This window comes from Pleurodeles waltl, chromosome 12 (genome assembly GCF_031143425.1).
Source record: "Pleurodeles waltl isolate 20211129_DDA chromosome 12, aPleWal1.hap1.20221129, whole genome shotgun sequence".
Lineage (NCBI taxonomy): Eukaryota > Metazoa > Chordata > Amphibia > Caudata > Salamandridae > Pleurodeles > Pleurodeles waltl.
In genome coordinates this window covers 13843016-13868973 of record NC_090451.1, presented here as the reverse complement: position 1 = coordinate 13868973, position 25958 = coordinate 13843016, and the positions used below count along the sequence as shown (strand labels likewise).

Below are 25958 nucleotides of genomic sequence, written 5' to 3'. Positions count from 1 at the left end.
TTTGTCCCTTGGGGGAAGTGCCGTCTGTCTCCTGCAGGGCTGTAGTCTTTGTCCCTTGGGCGAGTGCTGCCTCCTGCAGGGCTGTAGTCTTTGTCCCTTGGGCGAGTGCTGCCTCCTGCAGGGCTGTAGTCTTTGTCCCTTGGGGGAGTGCTGCCTCCTGGAGGGCTGTAGGCTTTGTCCCTTGAGAGAGTGCTGCCTCCTGCAGGGCTGTAGGCTTTGTCCCTTGGGAGAGTGCTGCCTCCTGCAGGGCTGTAGTCTTTATCCCTTGGGGAGTGCTGCCTCCTGCAGGGCTGTAGTCTTTGACCCTTGGGAGAGTGCTGCCTCCTGCAGGGCTGTAGTCTTTGACCCTTGGGAGAGTGCTGCCTCCTGCAGGGCTGTAGTCTTTGACCCTTGGGAGAGTGCTGCCTCCTGCAAGGCTGTAGTCTTTGACCCTTGGGAGAGTGCTGCCTCCTGCAGGGCTGTAGTCTTTGACCCTTGGGAGAGTGCTGCCTCCTGCAGGGCTGTAGTCTTTGACCCTTGGGTGAGTGCTGCCTCCTGCAGGGCTGTAGTGTTTGTCCCTTGGGGGACTGCGTGCTGCAGGGCTGTAGTCTTTGACCCTTGGGTGAGTGCTGCCTCCTGCAGGGCTGTAGTCTTTGTCCCTTGGGTGAGTGCTGCCTCCTGCAGGGCTGTAGTCTTTGTCCCGTGGGTGAGTGCTGCCTCCTGCAGGGCTGTAGTCTTTATCCCTTGGGGGAGTGCGTCCTGCAGGACTGTAGTCTTTGTCCCTTGAGGAGTGCTGCCTCCTGCATGGCTGTAGTCTTTATCCCTTGGGGGAGTGCGTCCTGCAGGGGTGTAGTCTTTGTCCCTTGGGGGAGTGCGTCCTGCAGGACTGTAGTGTTTGTCCCTTGGGGGACTGCGTGCTGCAGGGCTGTAGTCTTTGACCCTTGGGTGAGTGCTGCCTCCTGCATGGCTGTAGTCTTTATCCCTTGGGGGACTGCGTCCTGCAGGGCTGTAGTCTTTGTCCCTTGGGTGAGTGCGTCCTGCAGGGCTGTAGTCTTTGTCCCTTGGGGGAGTGCGTCCTGCAGGGCTGTAGTCTTTGTCCCTTGGGGGAGTGCGTCCTGCAGGACTGTAGTCTTTGTCCCTTGAGGAGTGCTGCCTCCTGCAGGGCTGTAGTCTTTGTCCCTTGGGGGAGTGCTGCCTCCTGCAGGACTGTAGGCTTTGTCCCTTGGGGGAGTGCTGCCTCCTGCGGGACTGTAGGCTTTGCCCCTTGGGGGAGTGCTGCCTCCTGCAGGGCTGTAGGCTTTGCCCCTTGGGGGAGTGCTGCCTCCTGCAGGGCTGTAGGCTTTGTCCCTTGGGCGAGTGCTGCCTCCTGCAGGGCTGTAGTCTTTGACCCTTGGGAGAGTGCTGCCTTCTGCAGGACTGTAGGCTTTGTCCCGTGGGTGAGTGCTGCCTCCTGCAGGGCTGTAGGCTTTGTCCCTTGGGGGAGTGCGTCCTGCAGGGCTGTAGTCTTTGTCCCTTGGGGGAGTGCTGCCTCCTGCAGGGCTGTAGTCTTTGTCCCTTGGGGGAGTGCTGCCTCCTGCAGGGCTGTCTGCCTCCTGCAGGGCTGTAGTCTTTGTCCCTTGGGGGAGTGCTGCCTCCTGCAGGGCTGTAGTCTTTGTCCCTTGGGGGAGTGCTGCCTCCTGCAGGGCTGTAGTCTTTGTCCCTTGGGGGAGTGCTGCCTCCTGCAGGGCTGTAGTCTTTGTCCCTTGGGTGAGTGCTGCCTCCTGCATGGCTGTAGTCTTTGACCCTTGGGGGAGTGCTGCCTCCTGCAGGGCTGTAGTCTTTGTCCCTTGGGCGAGTGCTGCCTCCTGCAGGGCTGTAGTCTTTGTCCCTTGGGCGAGTGCTGCCTCCTGCAGGGCTGTAGTCTTTGTCCCTTGGGGGAGTGCTGCCTCCTGCAGGACTGTAGGCTTTGCCCCTTGGGGGAGTGCTGCCTCCTGCAGGGCTGTAGTCTTTGTCCCTTGGGCGAGTGCTGCCTCCTACAGGGCTGTAGTCTTTGTCCCTTGGGAGAGTGCTGCCTCCTGCAGGGCTGTAGTCTTTGACCCTTGGGAGAGTGCTGCCTCCTGCAGGGCTGTAGTCTTTGTCCCTTGTGGGAGTGCTGCCTCCTGCAGGGCTGTAGTCTTTGTCCCTTGGGCGAGTGCTGCCTCCTGCAGGGCTGTAGTCTTTGTCCCTTGGGGGAGTGCCTCCTGCAGGGCTGTAGGCTTTGTCCCTTGGGGGAGTGCGTCCTGCAGGGCTGTAGTCTTTGTCCCTTGGGGGAGTGCTGCCTCCTGCAGGGCTGTAGTCTTTATCCCTTGGGTGAGTGCTGCCTCCTGCAGGGCTGTAGGCTTTGTACCTTGGGAGAGTGCTGCCTCCTGCAGGGCTGTAGTCTTTGTCCCTTGGGGGAGTGCGTCCTGCAGGGCTGTAGTCTTTGTCCCTTGGGGGAGTGCTGCCTCCTGCAGGCTGTAGTCTTTGTCCCTTGGGGGGAGTGCTGCCTCCTGCAGGGCTGTATTCTTTGTCCCTTGGGGGAGTGCGTCCTGCAGGGCTGTAGTCTTTGTCCCTTGGGGGAGTGCTGCCTCCTGCAGGCTGTAGTCTTTGTCCCTTGGGGGGAGTGCTGCCTCCTGCGTCCCTTGGGGGGAGTGCTGCCTCCTGCGTCCCTTGGGGGAGTGCTGCCTCCTGCGTCCCTTGGGGGAGTGCTGCCTCCTGCGTCCCTTGGGGGAGTGCTGCCTCCTGCGTCCCTTGGGGGAAGTGCTGCCTCCTGCGTCCCTTGGGGGAGTGCTGCCTCCTGCGTGCCTTGGGGGAGTGCTGCCTCCTGCAGGGCTGTAGTCTTTGTACCTTGGGGGAGCCTCCTGCAGGGCTGTAGTCTTTGTCCCTTGGGGGAGTGCTGCCTCCTGCAGGCTGTAGTCTTTGTCCCTTGGGGGAGTGCTGCCTCCTGCAGGACTGTAGTCTTTGTCCCTCGGGGGAGTGCTGCCTCCTGCAGGGCTGTAGTCTTTGTCCCTCGGGGGAGTGCTGCCTCCTGCAGGACTGTAGTCTTTGTCCCTCGGGGGAGTGCTGCCTCCTGCAGGGCTGTAGTCTTTGTCCCTTGGGGGAAGTGCCTGCTGCCTCCTGCAGGGCTGTAGTCTTTGTCCCTTGGGGGAGTGCTGCCGCAGGGCTGTAGTCTTTGTCCCTTGGGGGAGTGCTGCCTCCTGCAGGACTGTAGGCATTGTCCCTTGGGGGAGTGCTGCCTCCTGCAGGACTGTAGGCATTGTCCCTTGGGGGAGTGCTGCCTCCTGCAGGACTGTAGGCATTGTCCCTTGGGGGAGTGCTGCCTCCTGCAGGGCTGTAGTCTTTGTCCCTTGGGGGAGTGCTGCCTCCTGCAGGGCTGTAGTCTTTGTCCCTTGGGGGAAGTGCCTGCTGCCTCCTGCAGGGCTGTAGTCTTTGTCCCTTGGGGGAAGTGCCTGCTGCCTCCTGCAGGGCTGTAGTCTTTGTCCCTTGGGGGAGCCTCCTGCAGGGCTGTAGTCTTTGTCCCTTGAAAATGATTGTGTTTCAGTACTTTATCTGAGCAAATTAGTCTTCTGGTGGAACAGCTTTGGATACTTCATACTAGATCACCAATTAAGGTTTGTGTGGTATTTTGTATACTGTTTAGTGTTTATAGATGACACTCGCCTTTCCTCGCTGTTCCTTTCACTGTTAAATTTCTTATTCCTTCATTCTGTGTACTCCCATTTGCTCACACGTGGCCACGTTTCTTCACTCTCCCTCGTGTTTTCCTCATCGGGAGGTCTCTCGTCATCATTCTTCCCTTCTGACTCAGTCCCTCAATGCCTTCCTTTGTCCTTTCTGAATGTTCACCTCCTCGCCGTGCTGTTCTGCTGTGCTTCCTTTATCTCACTCTTAGCACCACACCTTCATCCTGCTTTCCTCCCCCCTAAACCCCACTCGCCTTTCTTACCCTTCATGTTGTTCTGTACACTCCACGTTCAGGATTTCACTCTTTCCATAAAGCTGTCTTTCTGCTGGTGTAGTGAAAGAAGGGGCCCTGTTTGATCTGTGTATGTAGCAATGGAGTATTTCTAGCAGAAACATTTTACAAACGGGTGATGCTGTGGTGAAATAAAAATCTCATCTAACTTCATTAACAGATGTGATGTCCTCTGATCTGTCTGTGGAGTTTAGCTCGCCAGAGTATCAAAGCCATACCTCCTCCTTGGTGCACGGAGAGGCTGACGACGACGACGATGAGGAACTGCCAAGTGTTCTCCTTCAGCAAGGTGAGTGACTGAGATCAGATAAGAGTCAGTGTAAAGTTCATCACTTGCAGCTGAGAGACCCTGCGTAGGAAGATGGCTCTGAATATACTGTTTCAAAGTAAGAGATAGTGTGCACAGAGTCCAAGGGTTCCCCTTAGAGGTAAGATAGTGGTAAAAAGAGATAATTCTAATGCTCTATTTTGTGGTAGTGTGGTCGAGCAGTAGGCTTATCAGAGGGTAGTGTTAAGCATTTGTTGTACACACACAGGCAATAAATGGGGAACACACACTCAAAGACAATTCCAGGCCAATAGGTTTTTATATAGAAAAATATATTTTCTTTATTTTAGAACCACAATATTCAAATTTTAGGTAAGTACAAAAATTGTAAGGTACTTCACTCAGGTAAGTATAGAACTTTGATTTAAAACAGTAGTATACACAGTTTTGGCAAAAATGGCAATACGCTATTTTCAAAGTGGACACAGTGCAAAAATCAACAGATTCTGGGGGAGGTAAGTAATAATTAGTTTCTTAGGTAAGTAAAGCCCTTACAAGTTCAGTCTCTTGGGCATATGCAGCCCACCGTTGGAACTGTTGATTTTTGCACTGTGTCCACTTTGAAAATAGCTTATTGCCATTTTTACAAAGACTGTATATGATATTGTTTTCATTCAAAGTTCCTAAAATATCTAAGTAAAGTACCTTACATTTAAAGTGTTTACTGTAAATCGTGAACCTGTGGTTCTTAAAATAAGATAAGAAAATATATTTTTCTATATAAAAACCTATTGGCCTGGAGTAAGTCTGAGTGTGTGTTCCTCATTTATTGTCTGTGTGTGTACAACAAATGCTTAACACTGCCCTCTGATAAGCCTACTGCTCGACCACACTACCACAAAATAGAGCATTAGTATTATCTAATTTTGCCACTATCAACCTCTAAGGGGAACCCTTGGACTATGTGCACACTCTCACTTTGAGATAGTATATACAGAGCCAACTTCCTTCACCGGTGTTGTTAGTTATTTAGAGGTGAGGGAACCCGGTATAGTGCTAAATCATTTACCCTTTATAGTGCTCAGTCACGTACAGGGAATATCCTGGAGTAGAGGGCAGCCATTTAGAGGTGAGAGCCAGATGTAGTGCTCTGTCATTGTAAGTGGGCCTGCAGTGGCATGTGCAGAGAGGGCCATCCAAGTTCCATCGCCCGTTTGAAGTATGGTTGCTTCCCGGTGCTGCCTTCATCAGCCAGTCTTCTACACTGGCCCTTAACGTTCATCCTCTGCTGTCTCTAAGCGGACACTTCCTATTTTGGTATTTCTCATTGTCTTTCTTCCACCCACAGTTTTAACAGTTACCAAAGAACCCACCACACTGAGTGGCACTTGTCGTCGACTCTGCTGCTCTGCTTTTTCCCTTTGGCTTTGGCTTTATTACTTAGTGTACCGATTCCAGCTTTTGCCCCCAGCCCCCCCTTTCCCCCCCCAGCCCCCCCCCCCCCCCCCAAATAGCACTCCCAATGCCTTCCTGTCCTAGTTTGTGACTGTTTTGTCCTTTGTAACCTGCATTTTGTATTATGGTTTTATATCCTAGGTGTGCTCGGTCTCCCCCTCCAGTATGGCCTTTAGAAGGCACCCTCTGGTTTGGGGTGTGTTTGACCTCCATATGCCTTGGTGAACAACTCTCCTTCTTACCTTTCACAAGTGACTGCCCCCCTCAACTCCCCTTTGGGGTTCTGCGGGCCCTTTGGCACTCAGCTGATTTCTGTTGTCTTTCTGTGTTAGTTTTGTGTAACAGTTCTTTTCTTTTCCCAGAGCCGTGTTCGATCGAGTCCGGGGTGTTGGTCTGGTGCAAATACTACAAGTACCCTTACTGGCCTGGTGTGGTAAGTCTGGGTTAGTCACTGGGTTGGTGTTAGGTAGGTGCATGCGTGGGTGGGTGGGTGGTCCGGGGTGTGTGTTAACCTCTGGTGCTGTGCACCAGGTGAATTATTATTATTTTTTAAAAATTTTTTACAATTCTTTATTGCAGATTTTTAATAATAAACATGGAAACTGTACAGGATAAAGGACATATGTAGGTCTGTCACAATGGTCATAACGCGCTTCTTTCACATGACAGTCTAAAGCGTGAGGTTAATAACTGTTCAAACCTGTGGTGGAGGAACAATACTGGGGACAGAAAGGGGTAAGGGAAAAGAGAAAAAAGGGAGGGGGAAGAGGTGCAAGGCCAAGGAGGGAGGTTAGGATTTAAGAGTATACTGTCGCAGGCTAAGGGAAGCGCATGCTGTTTTTGGGGCGTGGCATCCTGTAGGCTGACATGCCTGAGTGTTCTGTTCGGTCATGGCCTGTGCTTGCTCTGCAGGACCATAGAGATAGGAAATATGATCATGCTGTCCAGTAATGGCGCATCTCCAGGGAAGTAGATCATGAGTAGGCTGTCCACTCTAAGTCCCATTCTGATGCGAAGTGCTGGCTGTCGAGATAAGACTTTATGACTTTGAGGGGGTGCCAATCCGTGAGCAGTCCACAGTAGTATGTGTCAGCGGGCCATGTCCTCCAGCTTGCAAGGGGGGGTGGCTCCTGCCAATAGGCTGATCAAGGACCCGTGGTGGGAGTTTGGGGGCGGGAAGGAGGTAGAGAAGAAAGGAAAAGAGAAGAGGAGGTGGGGATAAAGGGAGGGGTGGAAGTGTAGGGGGGTAAGGAAAGAAGAGGGGAAGGCAGACAATCATGGGGGTAATTTCGTAAGTCAAAGGATCGGGGGTATAGTGAGGCTGTGGCTGGAATTCTGCGGTACGCTGCATGGGTGAGCAGGGAGAGTGGTAAATGATGAGGGAGTCATGATACCCCTGGGTAGGAAGTTGGCTCTGTATATACTATTTCAAAGTAAGAGATAGTGTGCACAGAGTCCAAGGGTTCCCCTTAGAGGTAAGATAGTGGCAAAAGTAGCTAATTTTAATGCTCTATTTTGTGGTAGTGTGGTCGAGCAGTAGGCTTATCGGAGGGTAGTGTTAAGCATTTGTTGTACACATACAGGCAATAAATGAGAAACACACACTCAAAGACTTACTCCAGGCCAATAGGTTTTTATATAGAAAAATATATGTTCGATGGCATCTGTCGCTGTAGATACACATGGTATGCATGAGCTCGCCATCTGGTGTTGGGTCGGAGTGTTACAAGTTGTTTTTCTTCGAAGAAGTGTTTTCGAGTCACGGGACCGAGTGACTCCACCTTCTGTGCTCATTGCGCATGGGCGTCGACTCCATCTTCGATTGTTTTCTTTCCGCCATCGGGTTCGGACGTGTTCCTGTCGCTCCGAGTTTCGGAACGGAAAGTTAGCTGAAGACGGAAGATTTTCGACGGTATCGTTGCGATCCGGTTAGAGATAGACACATACGACGACGCGTTCAACATCGAAGCGCCTCGGTGCCCTTCGGGGTAGATTTCGGCACCCCGTCGGGGCCTAGTCGGCCCGACCGCGTGGAGGACAACGCCGATGGATCGGACCCCGTTTCGATTCTGCCCCGAATGCCACAACAAATATCCTTATACGGACCTACACTCGGTCTGTAATCTGTGCCTGTCACCCGAGCACAGCGAAGAATCCTGTGAGGCCTGTCGGGCGTTCCGGTCCCGAAAAACTCTGCGCGACCGTCGAGCGAGAAGACTCCAGATGGCGTCCACGCCAAAAGAGCGTCCACAGTTCGAGACAGAAGAGGAACAGGAGGAATCCTTTTCCATCCAGGATTCAGACTCCGACGAGCTACACTCTACAAGAACTGTGAGTAAGACGTCGAGATCAAACCTTAAAAAAGGAAAGAAGGCCCAGGGGACGCCACTGCCAACCGGCCATGGCTCCACCCAAATTCTCGGTGACCAACAATCGGCACCGAAAAAGGCCCATTCAGTGTCGAGATCGTCCGACTTCGGTCGAGACACCGGCACGCAGCCTCCTCGGGACCGAGAGAGTGCTAAACAGAAGCATCGACACCGAGAGTTCGGTGTCGACACCGATCGACGCCGAGACAGTGGCGCCGAAGAACATAGAGGCCAAGAATTTTCGGCACAGAAAAAGAGGAAGGTTACCTCGGAGCCGAAAAAACAATCGACAGGGCTTTCGGAGCCGAAAAAAGCGACATCAGACCCTGTTTCTGGCTCCTATACCGAAGAGCATTCTATGTCTTCTCAAATGAAGAAACATAGATTTGAACAAGAACTGCAATCCACTGACGTGGATCACACGCAAAAGCGTATCTTTATTCAGCAGGGGACTGGGAAGATCAGTACCCTCCCACCTGTCAAACGAAAGAGAACGCTTCAGTTTACTCCTCAGCAACAAACAACACAAAAGGTAACACCTCCTCCCTCGCCTCCACCTGTAACTCCGGCTTCGCCAACTTACACCCCGTCACATTCGCCAGCTCACACCGCCATGAGCCACGACGACCAAGATCAGGATGCGTGGGACTTGTACGACGCACCAGTGTCTGATAACAGCCCAGACACATACCCAACTAGGCCATCACCACCGGAAGACAGCACAGCCTACTCGCAAGTGGTGGCTAGAGCAGCTCTATTCCATAATGTGGAACTACACTCGGAACAAGTAGAGGATGATTTTTTATTTAACACCCTCTCCTCAACCCACAGCTCCTACCAAAGCCTGCCGATGCTCCCAGGCATGCTACGCCATGCAAAGGACATTTTCAAGGAGCCAGTTAAAAGTAGGGCAGTGACGCCTAGGGTGGACAAAAAGTATAAGGCGCCTCCTACGGACCCTGTCTTCATCACCTCTCAGCTGCCACCAGACTCTGTGGTGGTAGGGGCTGCCAGGAAACGGGCAAACTCACACACTTCTGGGGATGCACCTCCCCCAGATAAAGAAAGTAGGAAGTTCGATGCAGCCGGGAAGAGGGTTGCTGTCCAAGCAGCAAACCAGTGGCGCATCGCAAATTCACAAGCGCTGCTAGCGCGATACGACAGAGCCCACTGGGATGAGATGCAGCATCTCATTGAACATCTCCCAAAAGATCTGCAAAAAAGAGCAAAACAGGTTGTTGAGGAGGGTCAAAACATTTCCAACAATCAAATACGCTCCTCCATGGATGCAGCAGACACGGCCGCAAGAACCATTAATACGTCGGTTACCATCCGTAGGCACGCATGGCTCAGAACGTCTGGATTCAAGCCAGAAATTCAACAGGCAGTGCTTAACATGCCAGTAAACGAGAAACTTCTGTTCGGTCCGGAGGTCGACACAGCTATAGAAAAGCTCAAGAAGGACACTGACACTGCCAAGGCCATGGGCGCACTCTACTCCCCGCAGAGCAGAGGATCTTATAACACCTTCCGCAAAACACCTTTTAGAGGAGGGTTTCGGGGTCAGGCCACACAAGCTAGCACCTCACAGTCCGCACCGCCCACCTACCAGGGACAGTACAGGGGAGGTTTTCGGGGCCAGTATAGAGGGGGGCAATTCCCTAGGAATAGGGGAAGATTTCAAAGCCCCAAAACCACTACCAACAAGCAGTGACTCACATGTCACACACCCCTCCCACACAACACCAGTGGGGGGGAGGATACGTCAATATTACGAAGCATGGGACAAAATAACTACAGACACATGGGTCCTAGCAATTATCCAGCATGGTTATTGCATAGAATTCCTGCAATTCCCTCCAGACATACCACCAAAATCACAAAATTTAACAAAATACCATTCACAGCTTCTAGAGATAGAAGTTCAAGCACTACTGCAAAAAAATGCAATAGAATTAGTACCAAGCACACAAATAAACACAGGAGTTTATTCACTGTACTTCTTGATACCAAAAAAGGACGAAACACTGAGACCAATTCTAGACCTCAGAGTAGTAAACACATTCATCAAATCAGACCACTTTCACATGGTCACACTACAAGAAGTGTTACCATTGCTCAAAAAACACGACTACATGACAACCCTAGACCTCAAGGACGCATATTTCCATATACCAATACATCAATCACACAGGAAATATCTAAGGTTTGTATTCAAAGGAATACATTACCAATTCAAAGTATTGCCTTTTGGTTTAACAACCGCTCCAAGAGTATTCACAAAATGCCTAGCAGTAGTCGCTGCACACATCAGAAGGCAGCAAATACATGTGTTCCCGTATCTCGACGACTGGCTAATCAAAACCAGTTCGCTCACACAATGCTCAAACCACACAAATCAAGTCATACAAACCCTCTACAAACTAGGGTTCACCGTCAACTTTGCAAAATCAAACATTCTGCCAAGCAAAGTACAGCAATATCTAGGAGCCATAATAGACACGACAAAAGGAGTAGCAACGCCAACTCCACAAAGGATCCACAATTTCAACAGGGTCATTCAACACATGTCTCCAAACAAAACAATACAAGCAAGAACAATACTACAGCTCCTAGGCATGATGTCCTCATGCATAGCCATTGTCCCAAACGCAAGACTGCACATGAGGCCCTTACAACAGTGCCTAGCCTCACAGTGGTCTCAAGCACAGGGTCACCTTCTAGATCTGGTGTTGCTAGACCGCCAAACTTACCTCTCGCTTCTATGGTGGAACAGTATAAATTTAAACATAGGGCGGCCTTTCCAAGACCCAGTGCCACAGTACGTAATAACAACAGATGCTTCCATGACAGGGTGGGGAGCACATCTCAATCAACACAACATAAGAGGACAATGGAACATACATCAAACAAAACTGCATATAAATCATCTAGAATTATTAGCAGTTTTTCAAGCACTAAAAGCTTTCCAACCAATCATAACCCACAAATACATCCTTGTCAAAACAGACAACATGACAACGATGTATTATCTAAACAAACAAGGAGGAACACATTCAACGCAGTTAAGCTTGTTAGCTCAAAAAATATGGAAGTGGGCAATCCACCATCAGATTGGTCTAATAGCACAGTTTATTCCGGGGATCCAGAATCAGCTGGCAGACAATCTCTCTCGAGATCACCAGCAAGTCCACGAATGGGAAATCCACCCACAGATTCTGTACACCTACTTCACACTCTGGGGAACACCACAAATAGACTTATTTGCAACAAAAGAGAACGCAAAATGCCAAAACTTCGCGTCCAGATACCCACACAAGCAATCCCAAGGCAATGCCCTATGGATGAACTGGTCAGGAATATTTGCTTACGCTTTTCCTCCTCTCCCTCTCCTTCCTTACCTAGTAAACAAATTGAGTCAAAACAAACTCAAACTCATTTTAATAGCACCAACTTGGGCAAGACAACCCTGGTACACAACACTGCTAGATCTGTCTGTAGTACCACACATCAAACTGCCCAACAAACCAGATCTGTTAACGCAACACAACCAACAGATCAGACACCCGGACCCAGCATCGCTGAATCTAGCAATCTGGCTCCTGAAATCCTAGAATTCTGACACTTACAACTTAGCCAAGAGTGTATGGAAGTCATAAAGCAGGCCAGAAGGCCATCCACTAGACACTGCTACGCAAGTAAGTGGAAAAGATTTGTTTGGTACTGCCATCATAATCAGATACAACCGCTAGATGCAACTCCAAAACATATAGTAAATTACTTGCTCCATTTACAAAAAGCAAAGCTAGCCTTCTCTTCTATTAAAATACACCTTGCAGCAATATCTGCATACCTGCAAACTACCTATTCAACTTCCTTGTATAGGATACCAGTTATCAAAGCATTTATAGAAGGGCTTAAAAGAATTATACCACCAAGAACACCACCTGTTCCTTCATGGAACCTAAACGTGGTTCTAACAAGACTCATGGGCCCACCTTTCGAACCCATGCACTCTTGCGGAATACAATTCCTAACCTGGAAAGTTGCCTTTCTCATCGCCATTACATCTCTAAGAAGAGTAAGTGAAATTCAAGCGTTCACAACACAAGAGCCTTTTATACAAATACATAAAAATAAGGTCGTCCTACGACCTAATCCAAAATTTTTACCAAAAGTTATTTCACCATTCCATCTAAATCAAACGGTAGAACTACCAGTATTTTTCCCACAGCCAGATTCTGTGGCTGAAAGAGCACTACATACATTAGATGTCAAAAGAGCATTAATGTACTACATTGACAGAACAAAGAACATCAGAAAAACTAAACAGCTATTTATTGCATTCCAAAAACCTCATGCAGGTAACCCAATATCAAAACAAGGTATAGCCAGATGGATAGTTAAATGCATCCAAATCTGCTACCTTAAAGCAAAAAGACAACTGCCCATTACTCCCAGGGCACATTCAACAAGGAAAAAAGGTGCTTCAATGGCCTTTTTAGGAAACATCCCAATGCAGGAAATATGTAAGGCAGCCACTTGGTCTACGCCTCACACATTCACCAAACACTACTGTATAGATGTGCTATCCGCACAACAAGCTACAGTAGGTCAAGCTGTATTAAGAACTCTATTTCAGACAACTTCTACTCCTACAGGCTAAACCACCGCTTATGGGGAACTAACTGCTTACTAGTCTATGCATACCATGTGTATCTACAGCGACAGATGCCATCGAACTGAAAATGTCACTTACCCAGTGTACATCTGTTCGTGGCATCAGTCGCTGAGATTCACATGGACCCACCCACCTCCCCGGAAGCCTGTAGCAGTTCAGAAGTTACCTTCAATTTTGTACATTTGTATATATTACTTAATCCTTTAATAGGTACATACTTACATTTTTCATTGCGCGGGCACTATTACTATAGTACAACTCCTACCTCACCCTCTGCGGGGAAAACAATCGAAGATGGAGTCGACGCCCATGCGCAATGAGCACAGAAGGTGGAGTCACTCGGTCCCGTGACTCGAAAACACTTCTTCGAAGAAAAACAACTTGTAACACTCCGACCCAACACCAGATGGCGAGCTCATGCATACCATGTGAATCTCAGCGACTGATGCCACGAACAGATGTACACTGGGTAAGTGACATTTTCATTTCTTGGTTTATTTTAAGAACCACAGGTTCAGGATTTACAGTTAATACTTTAAATATAAGGTACTTCACTTAGATACTTAAGGAACTTTGAATGAAAACAATATAATGTACAGTCTTTGTAAAAATGGCAATAAGCTTATTTCAAAGTGGACAAAGTGAAAAAATCAACAGTTCCTGGGAACGTAAGTAAAGGTTAGATTGTGAGGTAAGTAAGACACTTACAAGTCTCAGTCCTAGGGCATAGGCAGCCCACTGTTGGGGGTTCAAAGCAACCCCAAAGTTACCACACCAGCAGCTCAGGGCCAGTCAGGTGCAGAGGTCAAAGAGGTGCCCAAAACACATAGGTGCCTATGGAGAACAGGGGTGCTCCGGTTCCAGTCTGCCAGCAGGTAAGTACCTGCGTCCTCGGTGGACAGAACAGGGGTTTTTTGTAGAGCACTTGGGGGGACACAAGTAGGCACACAACACACACCCTCAGCTGCACAGGGGCGGCCAGGTGCAGTGTGCAAAGCAGGCGTCGGGTTTCTCGTACGAAACAATGTAAGGGCCCGGGGGTCACTCTAGCGGTGCAGGCAGGCACAGGGGGGGCTTCTCGCGACAGCCACCATCTGGGCTAGGCAGAGGGTTGCCTGAGGGTCACTCCTGCGCTGAGGTTCGGCTCCTTCAGGTCCTGGGGACTGCGGGTGCAGTGTTGGTTCCAGGTGTCGGGTCCCTTGTTACAGGCAGTCGTGGTCAGGGGGAGCCTCTGGATTCTCTCTGCAGGCGTCGCTGTTGGGGTTCAGGGGAGGTCATCTCTGGTTACTCACGGGCTCGCAGCCGCCGGGGAGTCCTCCCTGTGGTGTTTGTTCTCTGGATCTCGAGCCGGGGGCGTCTGGTGCAGAGTGTGAAGTCTCATGCTTCCGGCGGGAAACGTGCAGTCTTTGAAAGTTGCTTCTCTGTTGCAAAGAAGTAGCTGGTTTTGAACAGGGCCGCTGTTTACGGGAGTTTCTTGGTCGTGAAGACCGCCAGAGTGGGAGAGTACAAGTTTCTCTGCGGCTACCCATTGTAGTTGTTTCGGGTTCCTGGGCAACATGTATGCCAATTGTGACAAATAGAGAGCCACGGAGTAATGTTCCATGGAAGGAAGTCCTAAGCCCCAGCAGGAGCGACGTGCAATTATCCGGTGACAAGTCGTGGGCGTGTAGAGCCCCACACAAAGGCTCTCAGCGCTGCATCTATCTGCCTGAGGATTGAGAGGGGAACTTGAAGGGGGATCATTCCTAGAACGTAGATTAAACGCAGGAGTGTGGCCATTCTCACCGCCTGTACCTTGCCCCCCATGGATAGGCCTATTTGTGACCATTTAGCAAAGTCTAGTTTCATACACACTATAAGGGGGTCCAGGTTATCTGGCACCATACGTTTCAAACCCCGACTGACCAGAATTCCCAGGTATTTGAGGCAAGTCGGGGTCCAGCAAAACAGATATCCATGTAATGCGTCTCTCGTCGTCTTGAATGAGAGGGGCAGTGCTTCGCTCTAGTCCCAGTTCACCAGATAACCAGATGGTTTTGCAAACCCATGTATGATCTTAAGTAAGGCCGGCAGGGATCTCTTCAGAGTGTGTAGCACATCTTCCGCGTATAGGTATAATGTGGTGGTCCCACCCGTCAGGGGTATTCCTGTGATCTGTGGTGATTTGACGGATAGTAGCCGCAAGGGGCTCCATTGCTAACAAGAACAAAAGCGGCGAGATAGGACATCCTTGCCGCATCCCACTTTGAATTGGAAAGGTGTCTGATAGAAAGCCCCCACCATTGACCTGTACCGTGGGGTGGTTGTAGAGCAGGTAAACTTTGGCAATGAATTGGTCTCCTTATCCAAATTTTGACAGGGTGGCGAAAAGATTGGGCCATTCTATCAGTTCAAACGCTTTTTCAGCGTCTCAGGACAGGGCAAGAGCCTCTTCCTGGATGTTCCTGAATTCCCACAGGGTATGGCCAAGAGTGCGCAAGTGGTTCCTAGAGGTGCGTGCGGGCACAAATCCCACATGGTCGTGGTGGATCAAGGATGGGACATCTTAAGGGAGGCAGGCCGCCAGGACACTAGCAAGTATCTTGATATCCTAGTTCAGGAGAGATATGGGACGATAACTGCCACAGAGTAGCAGGTTCCGTCCTGGTTTGGGTATGACAGCTATCGTTGCTCTATTGGACATCGCCCCAGAGAGCCTTCTTGACATGCCTCATTGAGTGCTTCGTGGACAGCGCCAATCACCTGTTCGCCGGCCCACTGTTAAAATTCTGCAGGGAAACAGTCTTTCCCTGGCACTTTGATAGGGGAGATTGGAAATGGCTTGCTCTATTTCAGTCCTGCTTAACTCTCCATCTAGGAGAGAACACCATTCAACAGTAAGGCATGGTAGATTAGTATTATGTAGTAAGGCTCTATTTGGCCGGGGTCAGATATAGATTCCGGGGTATATAGATGTTGATAGAAAGTTGCGAATTTGTTTACTAGGTCCTGTGAGTATCTCGCCATTCGCGGATGTAATGGCCAGGATAGCTAAGGCAGCCTTCCTTTGTCGGAGCTGTGCTGCCAGCAGTCGACCAGCCTTCTCCCCTTGCTCATAGTGCCGTCCTTGCAGACATTGTAGCGCGTATTCGGCTTGGTACGTGTAGAGCTCATTATGCGCCATGCAGGTGCGTTCCAGGGAGCGGCACGTACCTAGAGATGGCTGAATGATATACTGTCTCGTAAGAAGTCTTATATCTTCCTCTATGGTAGTTTCGCAAACTTTCATGTCTTTATTGTCTATTGCCGCATCTCACATCATTTGACCTCTTAGGGTCGCCTTTGCTGCAGCCCACAGAACCCTCTTGGAGGTGACGGTGTCGATATTTTCCCTCCTATAAGTGGACACATGGGTCCGCAGGCGTACCTTGCCCTGCCGAGATCTACATCGTGGAACGGTGAAGCGCCAGGGCTTGCAGCCGGGATTCGTCCAACCCAACTGTGTAAATAATTGAATCGAGGAATGGTCAGAGAGACCACATTCCAATATACTAATATCTTGTATTTGGCCCACAATGTTGTGCAACACTAAGAAGTCCAGTCGGGGCTGAGTACCGTGTATAGGCAACAGAAAAGTATATTTCTTGTCGGTTGGGAGTGTAATCCTCCAGCAATCCACCATTCCCGTATCTGCCATCACTTCAGTTACGAGAGCTCTGTCATGGTTATTGCTAACGTCAAGAGGGCCTGTCCTGTCCAATACTGTGTCTCGTGTCAGTTTCCAGTCTCCCCCTATGATGTAGTGGGTTGCTCCTATTTCGGCTAGAAGATGGTTGCGTTACAAGAGAAACTGTCTTTTAGGGCCAGTTGGAGCTTATATGGACCCCATGCAAATCAAGGAGTCTCCCAGCTTTAATTTAGCAAACACATATCTCCCTTCAGGTTCCTCCCATGTTTTGATGGCAGTAATGGGCAGCGTCTTGCGTAGTAGGATCGCAACCCCGCATTTCTGTGGGGTGCCACCTCCCTCTTCCTGATGCCTAGGACAACAGCTGAAGAGTACCTTTCCCACTCAGTCCCTGCGTAGTTTACTGGATTCTAAGCTGTCAAGATGTATCTCGTGGAAAAGAACTGTAACAGCCCGTCTGGATTGAAGGTGGGACAATATTTTTTCAGTTTCACAAAATGCGTCAGGCCGTTAACATTCCAGGAGACGATCTGTAGGGGGCAGGCCGTGGTTAAGACAGGGCTGGTCATGGTGATGGGAAACAATTATGTATATGTTTATTGCCAGAGAAGGAATTGGGGGAGGGGGAAACTAGGGGCAAGGACAGGTGGCAATCCTATGGACATGAGGATATTACCCGGTCATGATTGACGATGATACCCCTGGGTTGTGAGGTTGCAATGGTCGTAAGAGGACCCAAGAGGGTTTGGATGAGTATACAGTGTGTTGGAAGGTGTGTGCTGCCATTACATACCGTGCTGCTGAGCACCCAGTTGTTCGGTCTTTTGTGAATCTGTGGTTGTGCGTCGTGTCTGAGAGGTTTGTCTGTCACACGTTACAATACCGTGGATGAGTCATATTGTATCGCTACCATGTTCGCGGCGTGGGGTTTAGGGGGTTATCTGGACAATGGCCACGCTCGCAAACGTTGGTGGGATGGGGGGGGGAGGATGAGGGCGAGAGATCAATAAGAGACCATTTCTGGAGGGCACTGAGGTGCAACAACGACTTATACGAAACAGTAAGATACAATATTTGTGTCCATGTGTACATCGCCGCATGTAAAGCTCAACCAAAACTGAATGTTACACATTTAGAATGTGATGTAAAGTTTCAGAAACATAATGAGTACTTCACATTATACCTTCAGCACGCGGGCAGGTACTCATCTGTCCGTCGATCCATTTTTTCGAACTCTCCGGTCCCTCATTAGTGCTCTGCGTCTTCGAGGCTTCTTACATCGCGACTGCGATTTCAGGTGCAGGCCGGGATGCTGGGTGCTGGGTGGTCTTGAAGGCCTGTCTGGGGTTGTTGTGTCCATAGATTGCGGTTGTAGGTTATCCAGGAAAAGGCGCAGGTCTTCTGGGTTATAGAAGTCCTAGGAGACGCCATTTTTTGTTTCCCATAGTCTTGCTGGTTCAGACAGGCCATATCTTACTTCCAGTTGGCACATTCTGGGACTGAGTGCTAAGAACCCTTTTTGGCGGTGTAGGAGGCTGGAAGGCTTATAGAGGGTACCTTGTGGTACTTACACCTTGTGCCAGGTCCAGTTATCCCTTATTAGTAGATTAGTGGTGTGCTAGCAGCTCAGGCCGATAGACATAGCTATAGCAGAGCAGCTTAGGCTGAACTAGGAGACATGCAAAGCTTCTACTATACCACTTACATCATATAGCACTATATCGCAAAAAAACACAATACTCAGAGTTACTAAAAATAAAGGTACTTTTATTTTAGCGACAATATGCCAAAAGTATCTGAGGATACCCTCACTTAGGAGGAAGTAATATACACAAATTATATGTACACAAACCAAAATCAGGTAAGTAATAGTAAGAAAAGTAGTGCAAACAATGTAGAATCACAATAGGATGCAATAGGTAGAAATAGGCCTGGGGCAACACAAACCATATACTCCAAAAGTGGAATGCAAATCACGAATGGACCCCAGGCCTAGGGTAGTGTGTAGAGGGTCACTGGGAGTGTAAGAAAACACTAAGGGTGTCCAAGATACCCCACCCCAAGACCCTGAAAAGGAGTAAAGTTACCCTACTTCCCCAGAAAGAATGTAAAGTTGAGATAGGGGATTCTGCAAGAACAACAACTGCCAGCAAAAAACTGAAGACGGATTCCTGGACCTGAAGACCTGTAAAGGAAGGGGACCAAGTCCAAAAGTCACGCAAGTGTCCAGGGGGGGCAGGAGCCCACTAAACCCAGGATGAAGGTGCAAAAGGGCTGCCTCTGGGTGGAAGAATGCAAAGATTATGCAACAACGGAAGGTGGCAGGAACTCCTCCTTTGGTCAGAAGATGTCCCATGGCGTGCTGGAGGATGCAGAGTTGTTTCCACGCAGAAATACCGCAAACAAGCCTTGCTAGCTACAAGAGTCGCGGATGAGGGTCTTAGGTGCTGCTGGGGCCCAGGAAGGATGTCACCCCTGGAGGAGGAGGAGACGGGGTGCTCAGCAACTCAGCGAGCCCCCGCAGAAGCTGGCAGCACCTGCACAAGTACCGGAACAGGCACTTAGAAGATCTGAGGACAGCGGTCGACTCAGAGTCACAAAGGAGGGTCCCATGACGTCTGAGTCCAACTCAGCGAGTTGGGCAATGCAGGACAGAGTGCTGGGGACCTGGGCTAGGCTGTGCACAAAGGAAGTCTTGGAAAAGTGCACAGAAGCCGGAGCAGCTGCAGATCACGCTCGTCAGGGGGAGAGGGGACCCAGAGGACTGGTGATGCAGAAGTTTGGTGCCTGCGTTAGCAGGGGGAAGATTCCGTCGATCCACGGGAGATTTCTTCTGGGCTTCCAGTGCAGGGTGAAGGCAGACAGCCCTCAGAGCATGCACCACCAGGAAACAGTCGAGAAAGGTGGCAGGATGAGGCGCTACAATGTTGCTGGTAGTCTTATTCCTACTTTGTTGCCGTTATGCAGGCGTCCTGGAGCGGTCAGCGGTCGATCCTTAGCATAAGTCGAATAAGGAAGTGCAGAGGAACTCTGGTGAGCTCTTGCATTCATTATCTGAGGAATAGCCCAGAGGAGAGACCCTAAATTGCTCTCAGAGGAGGATTAGCTACTGAGAAAGGTAAGCACCTATCAGGAGGGGTCTCTGACGTCACCTGCTGGCACTGGCCACTCAGAGCTGTCCATTGTGCCCCAATACCTCTGTATCCAAGATGGCAGAGGTCTGGGACACTCTGAAGGAGCTCTGGGCACCTCCCCTGGGAGGTGCAGGTCAGGGGAGTGGTCACTCCGCTTTCCTTTGTCCAGTTTTGTGCCCGAGCAGGGCTGGGGGATCCCTGAACCAGTGTAGACTGGCTTATGCAGCGAGGGCACTATCTGTGCCCATAAAAGCATTTCCAGAGGCTGGGGGAGGCTACTCCTCCCCAGCTCTTCACACATATTTCCAAAGGGAGAAGGTGTAACACCCTCTCTCAGAGGAAATTCTTTGTTCTGCCTTCCTGGTACCAGGCTGCCCAGGCCCCAGGGGGGCAGAAACCTGTTTGAGGGGTTGGCAGCAGCTGCAGTGGAGACCCCGGAAAGCAAGTTTGGCAGTACTCGGGTTCTGTACTAGAGACCCGGGGATGCATGGAATTATCCTCCTGGTACTGGGGTGACAATTCCATGATCCTAGACATGTTACATGGGCATGTTTGGAGTTACCATGGTGACGCTACATATAGGTATTGACCTATATGTAGTGCATGCGTGTAATGGTGTCCCCGCACTCGCAAAGTCTGGGGAATTTGCCCTGAACAATGTGGGGGCACCTTGGCTAGTGCCAGGCTGCCCACACACTAAGTAACTTGGCACATAACCTTCACCAAGTGAGGGTTAGACATATAGGTGACTTATAAGTTACTTATTTGCAGTGAAAATGGCTGTGAAATAACATGGACGTTATTTCACTCAAGCTGCAGTGGCAGTCCTGTGTAAGAATTGTCTGAGCTCCCTATGGGTGGCAAAAGAAATGCTGCAGCCCATAGGAATCTCCTGGAACCCCAATACCCTGGGTACCTCAGTACCATATACTAGAGAATTATAAGGGTGTTCCAGTGTGCCAATGAGAATTGGTAAAATTAGTCACTAGCCTGTAGTGACAATTGTAAAAGCAGAGAGAGCATAAACACTGAGGTTCTGGTTAGCAGAGCCTCAGTAAGACAGTTAGGCACCACACAGGGAACACTTACAGGGAATACATTATGAGCACTTGGGTCCTGGCTAGCAGGATCCTAGTGGCACATACGCAACAACAAATATACATACAGTGAAAATGGGGGTAACATGGCAGGCAAGATGGTACTTTCCTACAGGCGGTCATTGGTTTCCTTGGAGAAGTCAGACGTTATGCGGATCTCGTAGCCAGCCGTTTTGAAGGGTCCGTGCGCTCTGGCCGCTAAGAGGAGTTGATGGGCCTGTCCATGTCTCAAGAGATAGGCAATGATCCGGCGAGGCTTGGAGGTTCCATCTTTCCTCTTTGGGCCCACTTGATGTGCCCTCTGAAATTCCAATGGCAGGTCGAAGGCTATACTGGTCAGTTTGGGAAGGACAGAACGAAGGAAAGAGGGGGTGTCTGTACCTTCTGCGTGTTCCGGAAAGCCAAAAAGGCACATGTTATCCCTACGGCTTCTGTCCTCTAAGTCTGTGAGTTTACTACGGAGGAACAGAAGTTCCTGGTCTTTGTCTAAGACTGTGTGAACATGATCCTCCATGGTCTCAATTCGATGTTCCAGTCCTGTTACTCGTGACTGAAAGCCAGCTATATCTAAGCACATTGATTTTGTCTCCATTGTCAATGAGGTTATAGCTGTATCCATACCTTCGAGTCTGCGGCTGTCTGCTGTGATCTCCTGTAGTATGCAGCCCATGGTTGTTACCTGCTCCGGGTCAGTCACTTTTTGGGACTGTACGGGCGGGGACGCAAGTTTTGGAAACCTGGAGGGCCTCGGAGAAGAGTAACTGTTGCGCTGGTTCACCTGAGGGTTTACCTGTCGCTTTTCCACCGGGCATCGCAGGACTTCAGTTTTGAGATGGCCTGTAGGGCTAGGGGTTGAGGACCCAGCCTATGGTCCAAGGCTGACTGGGGTGGTGGAAGAGTCAAGAAGTCCAGTGTGGGGCCTCTCTCCATGGCCACTGCTGCGTAGTCTATCTGCGTTGGTAGAGGGCAGGAGTCCCTAGCATGTGCAGGATGTAGAGAAGAACTATTGGCGCAGTTTTCATGCTGGGGGTGCAGCAAGCAGAGAGGAAAAGTGGAGCAGCCTGGGGTGACTGAGTACTGGGTGCTGGTACCCCTACCTGTCTCTCACCCCCCCCCCCCCCCCCCCCACCACACTACCCAATCGTCATCGCGATAATTGGAAAAACAAGGATTAATCCACCAGTCAGGACACTGCGTAAGGTGCCCTGAGCTAATGGTGACCCCTGCATTTAGAAAACCTCCATCCTAAGTTTGGAGGATTCCCCCAATAGGATTAGGTATGTGCCCCCCTCCCCTCAGGAAGGAGGCACAAAGAGGGTGTAGCCACCCTCCAGTACAGTAGCCATTGGCTACTGCCCTCCCAGACCTAAACACACCCCTAAATTCAGTATTTAGGGGCACCCAAGAACCCAGGAAATCAGATTCCTGCAACCTCAAACTAGGACTGCTGACCTACAAGCCTGCAGAAACGACAGAAGACAACAACCGCTTTGGCCCTAGCCCTACCGGCCTGACTTGTAAACCTGCAACCAGCGACGCATCCAACAGGAACCAGCGACCTCTGAAGCCTCAGAGGACTGCCCTAAACCCCAGGACCAAGAAACTCCAGTGAGCAGCGGTTGCAACTTTTCTGCAACTTTCAAAGACCTCACTCTTCCCGCCGGAACCGTGAGACTTCACCATCTGCACCCAACGCCCCCGGCTCGAGATCCAGAGAACCAGCACCACAGGGAGGACTCCCCGGCGACTGTGACCCCGTGAGTAGCCCGAGACGACCCCCTGGACCCACACCACAACGCCTGCAGAGAGAATCCAGAAGCTCCCCCTGACCGCGGCTGCCTGTAACAAGGGACCCAACGTCTGGACCAAGCACCTCGCCCGCAGCCCCCAGGACCAGAAGGAACCGAAATTCAGTGCAGGAGTGACCCCTAGGTGACTCTCTGCCTAGCCCAGGTGATGGCTGGCCCGAGATGCCCCCCTGTGCCCTGCTTGCACCGCTAGAGTGACCCCCGGGTCCCTCCTTTGAAACCAATACAAAACCTGATGCCTGCTTTGCACACCGCACCCGGCCGCCCCTGTACCATTGAGGGTGTGTTTTGTGTGCCTACTTGTGTTTCCCCACCCCCGTGCTCTACAAAACCCCCCTGGTCTGCCCCCAAGGACGCAGGTACTAACCTGCTGGCAGACTGGAACCGGAGCACCCCTGTTCTCTATATGCACCTATGTGTTTTGGGCACCTCTTTGACCTCTGCACCTGACCGGCCCTGAGCTGCTGGTGTGGTAACTTTGAGGTTGCCTTGAACCCCCAACGGTGGGCTGCCTATGTCCAGGAACTGAGACTTGGAAGTATCTTACGTACCTCACAATTTAACCAATACTTACCTCCCCCAGGAACTGTTCATTTTTGCACTGTGTCCACTTTTAAAATAGCTTATTGCCATTTTAACAAAAACTGTATATGTTATTGCTCTAATTCAAAGTTCCTAACTTACCTGTGTGGAATACCTTGCATTTTATATATTTACTTCAAATCTTGAACTTGTGGTTCTAAAAATAAATTAAGAAAATATATTTTTCTATATTAAAACTATTGGCCTGGAGTAAAGTCTTTGAGTGTGTGTTCCTCATTTATTGCCTGTGTGTGTACAACAAATGCTTAACACTACCCTCTGATAAGCCTACTGCTCAACCATACTACCACAAAATAGAGCATTAGAATTACCTAATTTTGCCCTATCTTACCTCTAGAGGGAACCCTTGGACTCTGCACGCTCTCTCTTACTTTGAGAAAGTATATACAGAGCCAACTTACTACATGGTCAATGAGAAGGAGACAGGATGCACAAAGGGGCCTACAAGGCCTCTCTAGGCCTTAGGAGTGAATGGTGTCAGTCCAGCATCTAGGTGAGAGTGCCAGAGGGTGTAGGGGCATCAACTTTATATGATGTAGGCGGTGAGGAATTCCACCTCTGCGGCTGCAGGCCAGGGGTGGGGGGGGGTGGTATCTTGCCGACTGTCGTGCTTCTTCTCTGCCGCAGAGCCCAGCCCCACTTCACCCAGTGGGTCCACTCCCTACCCCGGGATCAAGCGGCAGCATTTGCCAGGTGAGATTAGGAATCCTCTCTGGAGTCAGGTGAGGGAGCGCCTGGGTCTCTAGCGCCCCCACCTCTGCTTCAGAATAGTCTCTTAGCTCTCAGGCTGGGGAGGGGGGTGGAGGTAGGCAGTGTGGGGTCCGGCCCTCCGGCACTGTGCCGATCCTCCGTCGTTCTACTGCAGTGGGTGCGCTCTGCGCTTCTTGTGGGTCGAGGCCCTCTTTCCCCCAGGAGGCCTCTACTCCTCACCTCACCTCCCCTCCATCGCGATGCATCTTGCCCCACCTCGGCCCTCCGAGCTGCGTCGTAAGTGTCTCCCGGGTTGGTTAAGAGGGGCTAGAGAAAAGCAGGCGGGTTGATTCAGCAGTGACCACGATGGGCAGTTCTAGACTGATCTTGTATTTGTCTTGAGCATCAGCGTGTGTGAGCCCCTTATGAAGATGGACGTGCTGCTGTGGTCTCCTGGGGGCGGGTGGAGTCCGGCCTTGTCGCTGCTCTGCTGAAGCAGTATTGTCATTGCTTCTGGAATCAAGGGGCTGCTCTGCTTGGGTATTTTCTGGTGGATGGCATTGGTTATTTATGTTATTTTGAATTGTACTCTGGTTTGTAGTGAAAGCTGGTGAGGGTTGGTGTAGGAGGCTGGCCTGGTGTGTGGTGGGTACCCAAGGTACTTACACCGTATACCAGGTCATGGTATCCCCCCCCCTAGTGAAGTGCAGGCAGTGTCTAGAAGCCAGGCTCTCTAGAGGTAGGTGTGGATGAGCAGCCAAGACTTATCTAGGAGACATGCAAAGCTCATGCAATATTACTGTAGTCACACAGCACTTACACACATGACAGAAAACACTCAGTGTACAAAAATAAAGGTACTCTATTGTAGTAACACAAATACTAAAATACTGTATAGGCAATACTCCACTGGGATGTGAGTAAAACACTATTATGTACACAATAGAAGTCAGTGATTAGCATAAAAATATTAGAAATAGCAAGGGCGCTATAGGGTGCCAAACCGTATACTAAACTAGTGGAGTGGGCCCCCCACCAGAGGATATGGAGTAGTTAGCCAAGGGCTGGGGGAGTATGGAACCCCAAGAGGCGAGTATCCGAAGACCCCCACCGACCAGGAGAGCAGAGGGAAGTACCTGGTCGTCCCACAGGCTAACAGGGGGACGTAGAATTGGAACAATGCAAGAACAGGACCAGGCCGGTGGAACCCAGCGGTGGATTCCGAGTGAAGAGGACCTGTAAAAGGAGGGGAGAGAGTCCTGTCCATGCAGGATTGTCCAGGCGGGCAGGAAGCAATGCCCACCCTTCCGTGGGTGAAGATCCGGGACAACAGTGATGGGTGAAGGCCAACTGTGGAGTCCAGGAGCTGCAGCGGAGTTCCTGAAATCACATAGGAGCTGTCCCTCACCGGTCGCCGGATTGGTCAGGAGGACCAACAACAAGCACAAGCAAATGCAAGTTGGAGCGGAAGAAGAATTGCACGGCTGAAGAGGACCAGCAAAGTTCCAGGGACTCGGCCCTTGGCGGGAAGTCTGGGCTGACGCTAAGAAGACAGGGGAGCCAGCAGAAGCAGTCGGAGCCCCCACAAGCACCCCACTGTCAGCAGGCGCAGTAAGTCTCAGTGAGGCTTGGTAGCGTAGCAGAGAGGAGACTGTCCTTGCAGAGGTGGAGTGCTGGGGCTACTTGGATCCTTAATATCCCTCAGAGCAGGAATCCACAAGCCTTGGTTGCTGCAACATTTGCGGTGCCCAGGGATTCCGCCCTGGAGGAAGAGGCGAAGTCTCACCGTCTCCCAACTTGGGCAGAAGGCGGAGAGGACTAAAAGGACCCCTCGGAACCACCACCTCTGTTGGGGAATGTAGGAGGCTGGCCTGGTGTGTGTTGAATACATATGGTATCATCACCTTCGACCAGGACCAGGTATCCCTTTATTAGTGAATTGCAGGCAGTGTCTAGAAGCCAGGCTCTCTAGAGGGAGCTGTAGCAGTGCAGCTTAGGCTGAACTAGGAGACACGCAAAGCTCATGCAATACCACTTATAGTCACACAGTACTCGCACACGAAAGAACCACTCCTTTAGGTGGCCACTTGATTCTGCCATCTTGAAACCAAGATGGACAGAGGCCCTTAGGAACATCTGAACGGTCAGGTTAGGCAGGCGATGTCAGTGACCCCCTCTGATAGGTGGTCACATTGCAAAGTGAATCCAGCCCCTTTTTGGGCTATTTAGGGACA

The 25958-nt window shown here is 50.6% G+C and overlaps 1 protein-coding gene across 1 annotated transcript in view; it reads left to right on the top strand.

Annotated features, from left to right (window-relative positions):
* Positions 1 to 25958, top strand: part of PWWP3A (PWWP domain containing 3A, DNA repair factor) — a 116110-nt gene that overhangs the window by 40427 nt on the left and 49725 nt on the right. Inside the window, exons 5-6 of the mRNA XM_069216215.1 lie at positions 4113 to 4241; positions 6038 to 6108. Of these exons, the coding sequence (XP_069072316.1) occupies positions 4113 to 4241; positions 6038 to 6108 (200 nt within the window). The remainder of the gene's footprint in view (positions 1 to 4112; positions 4242 to 6037; positions 6109 to 25958) is intronic.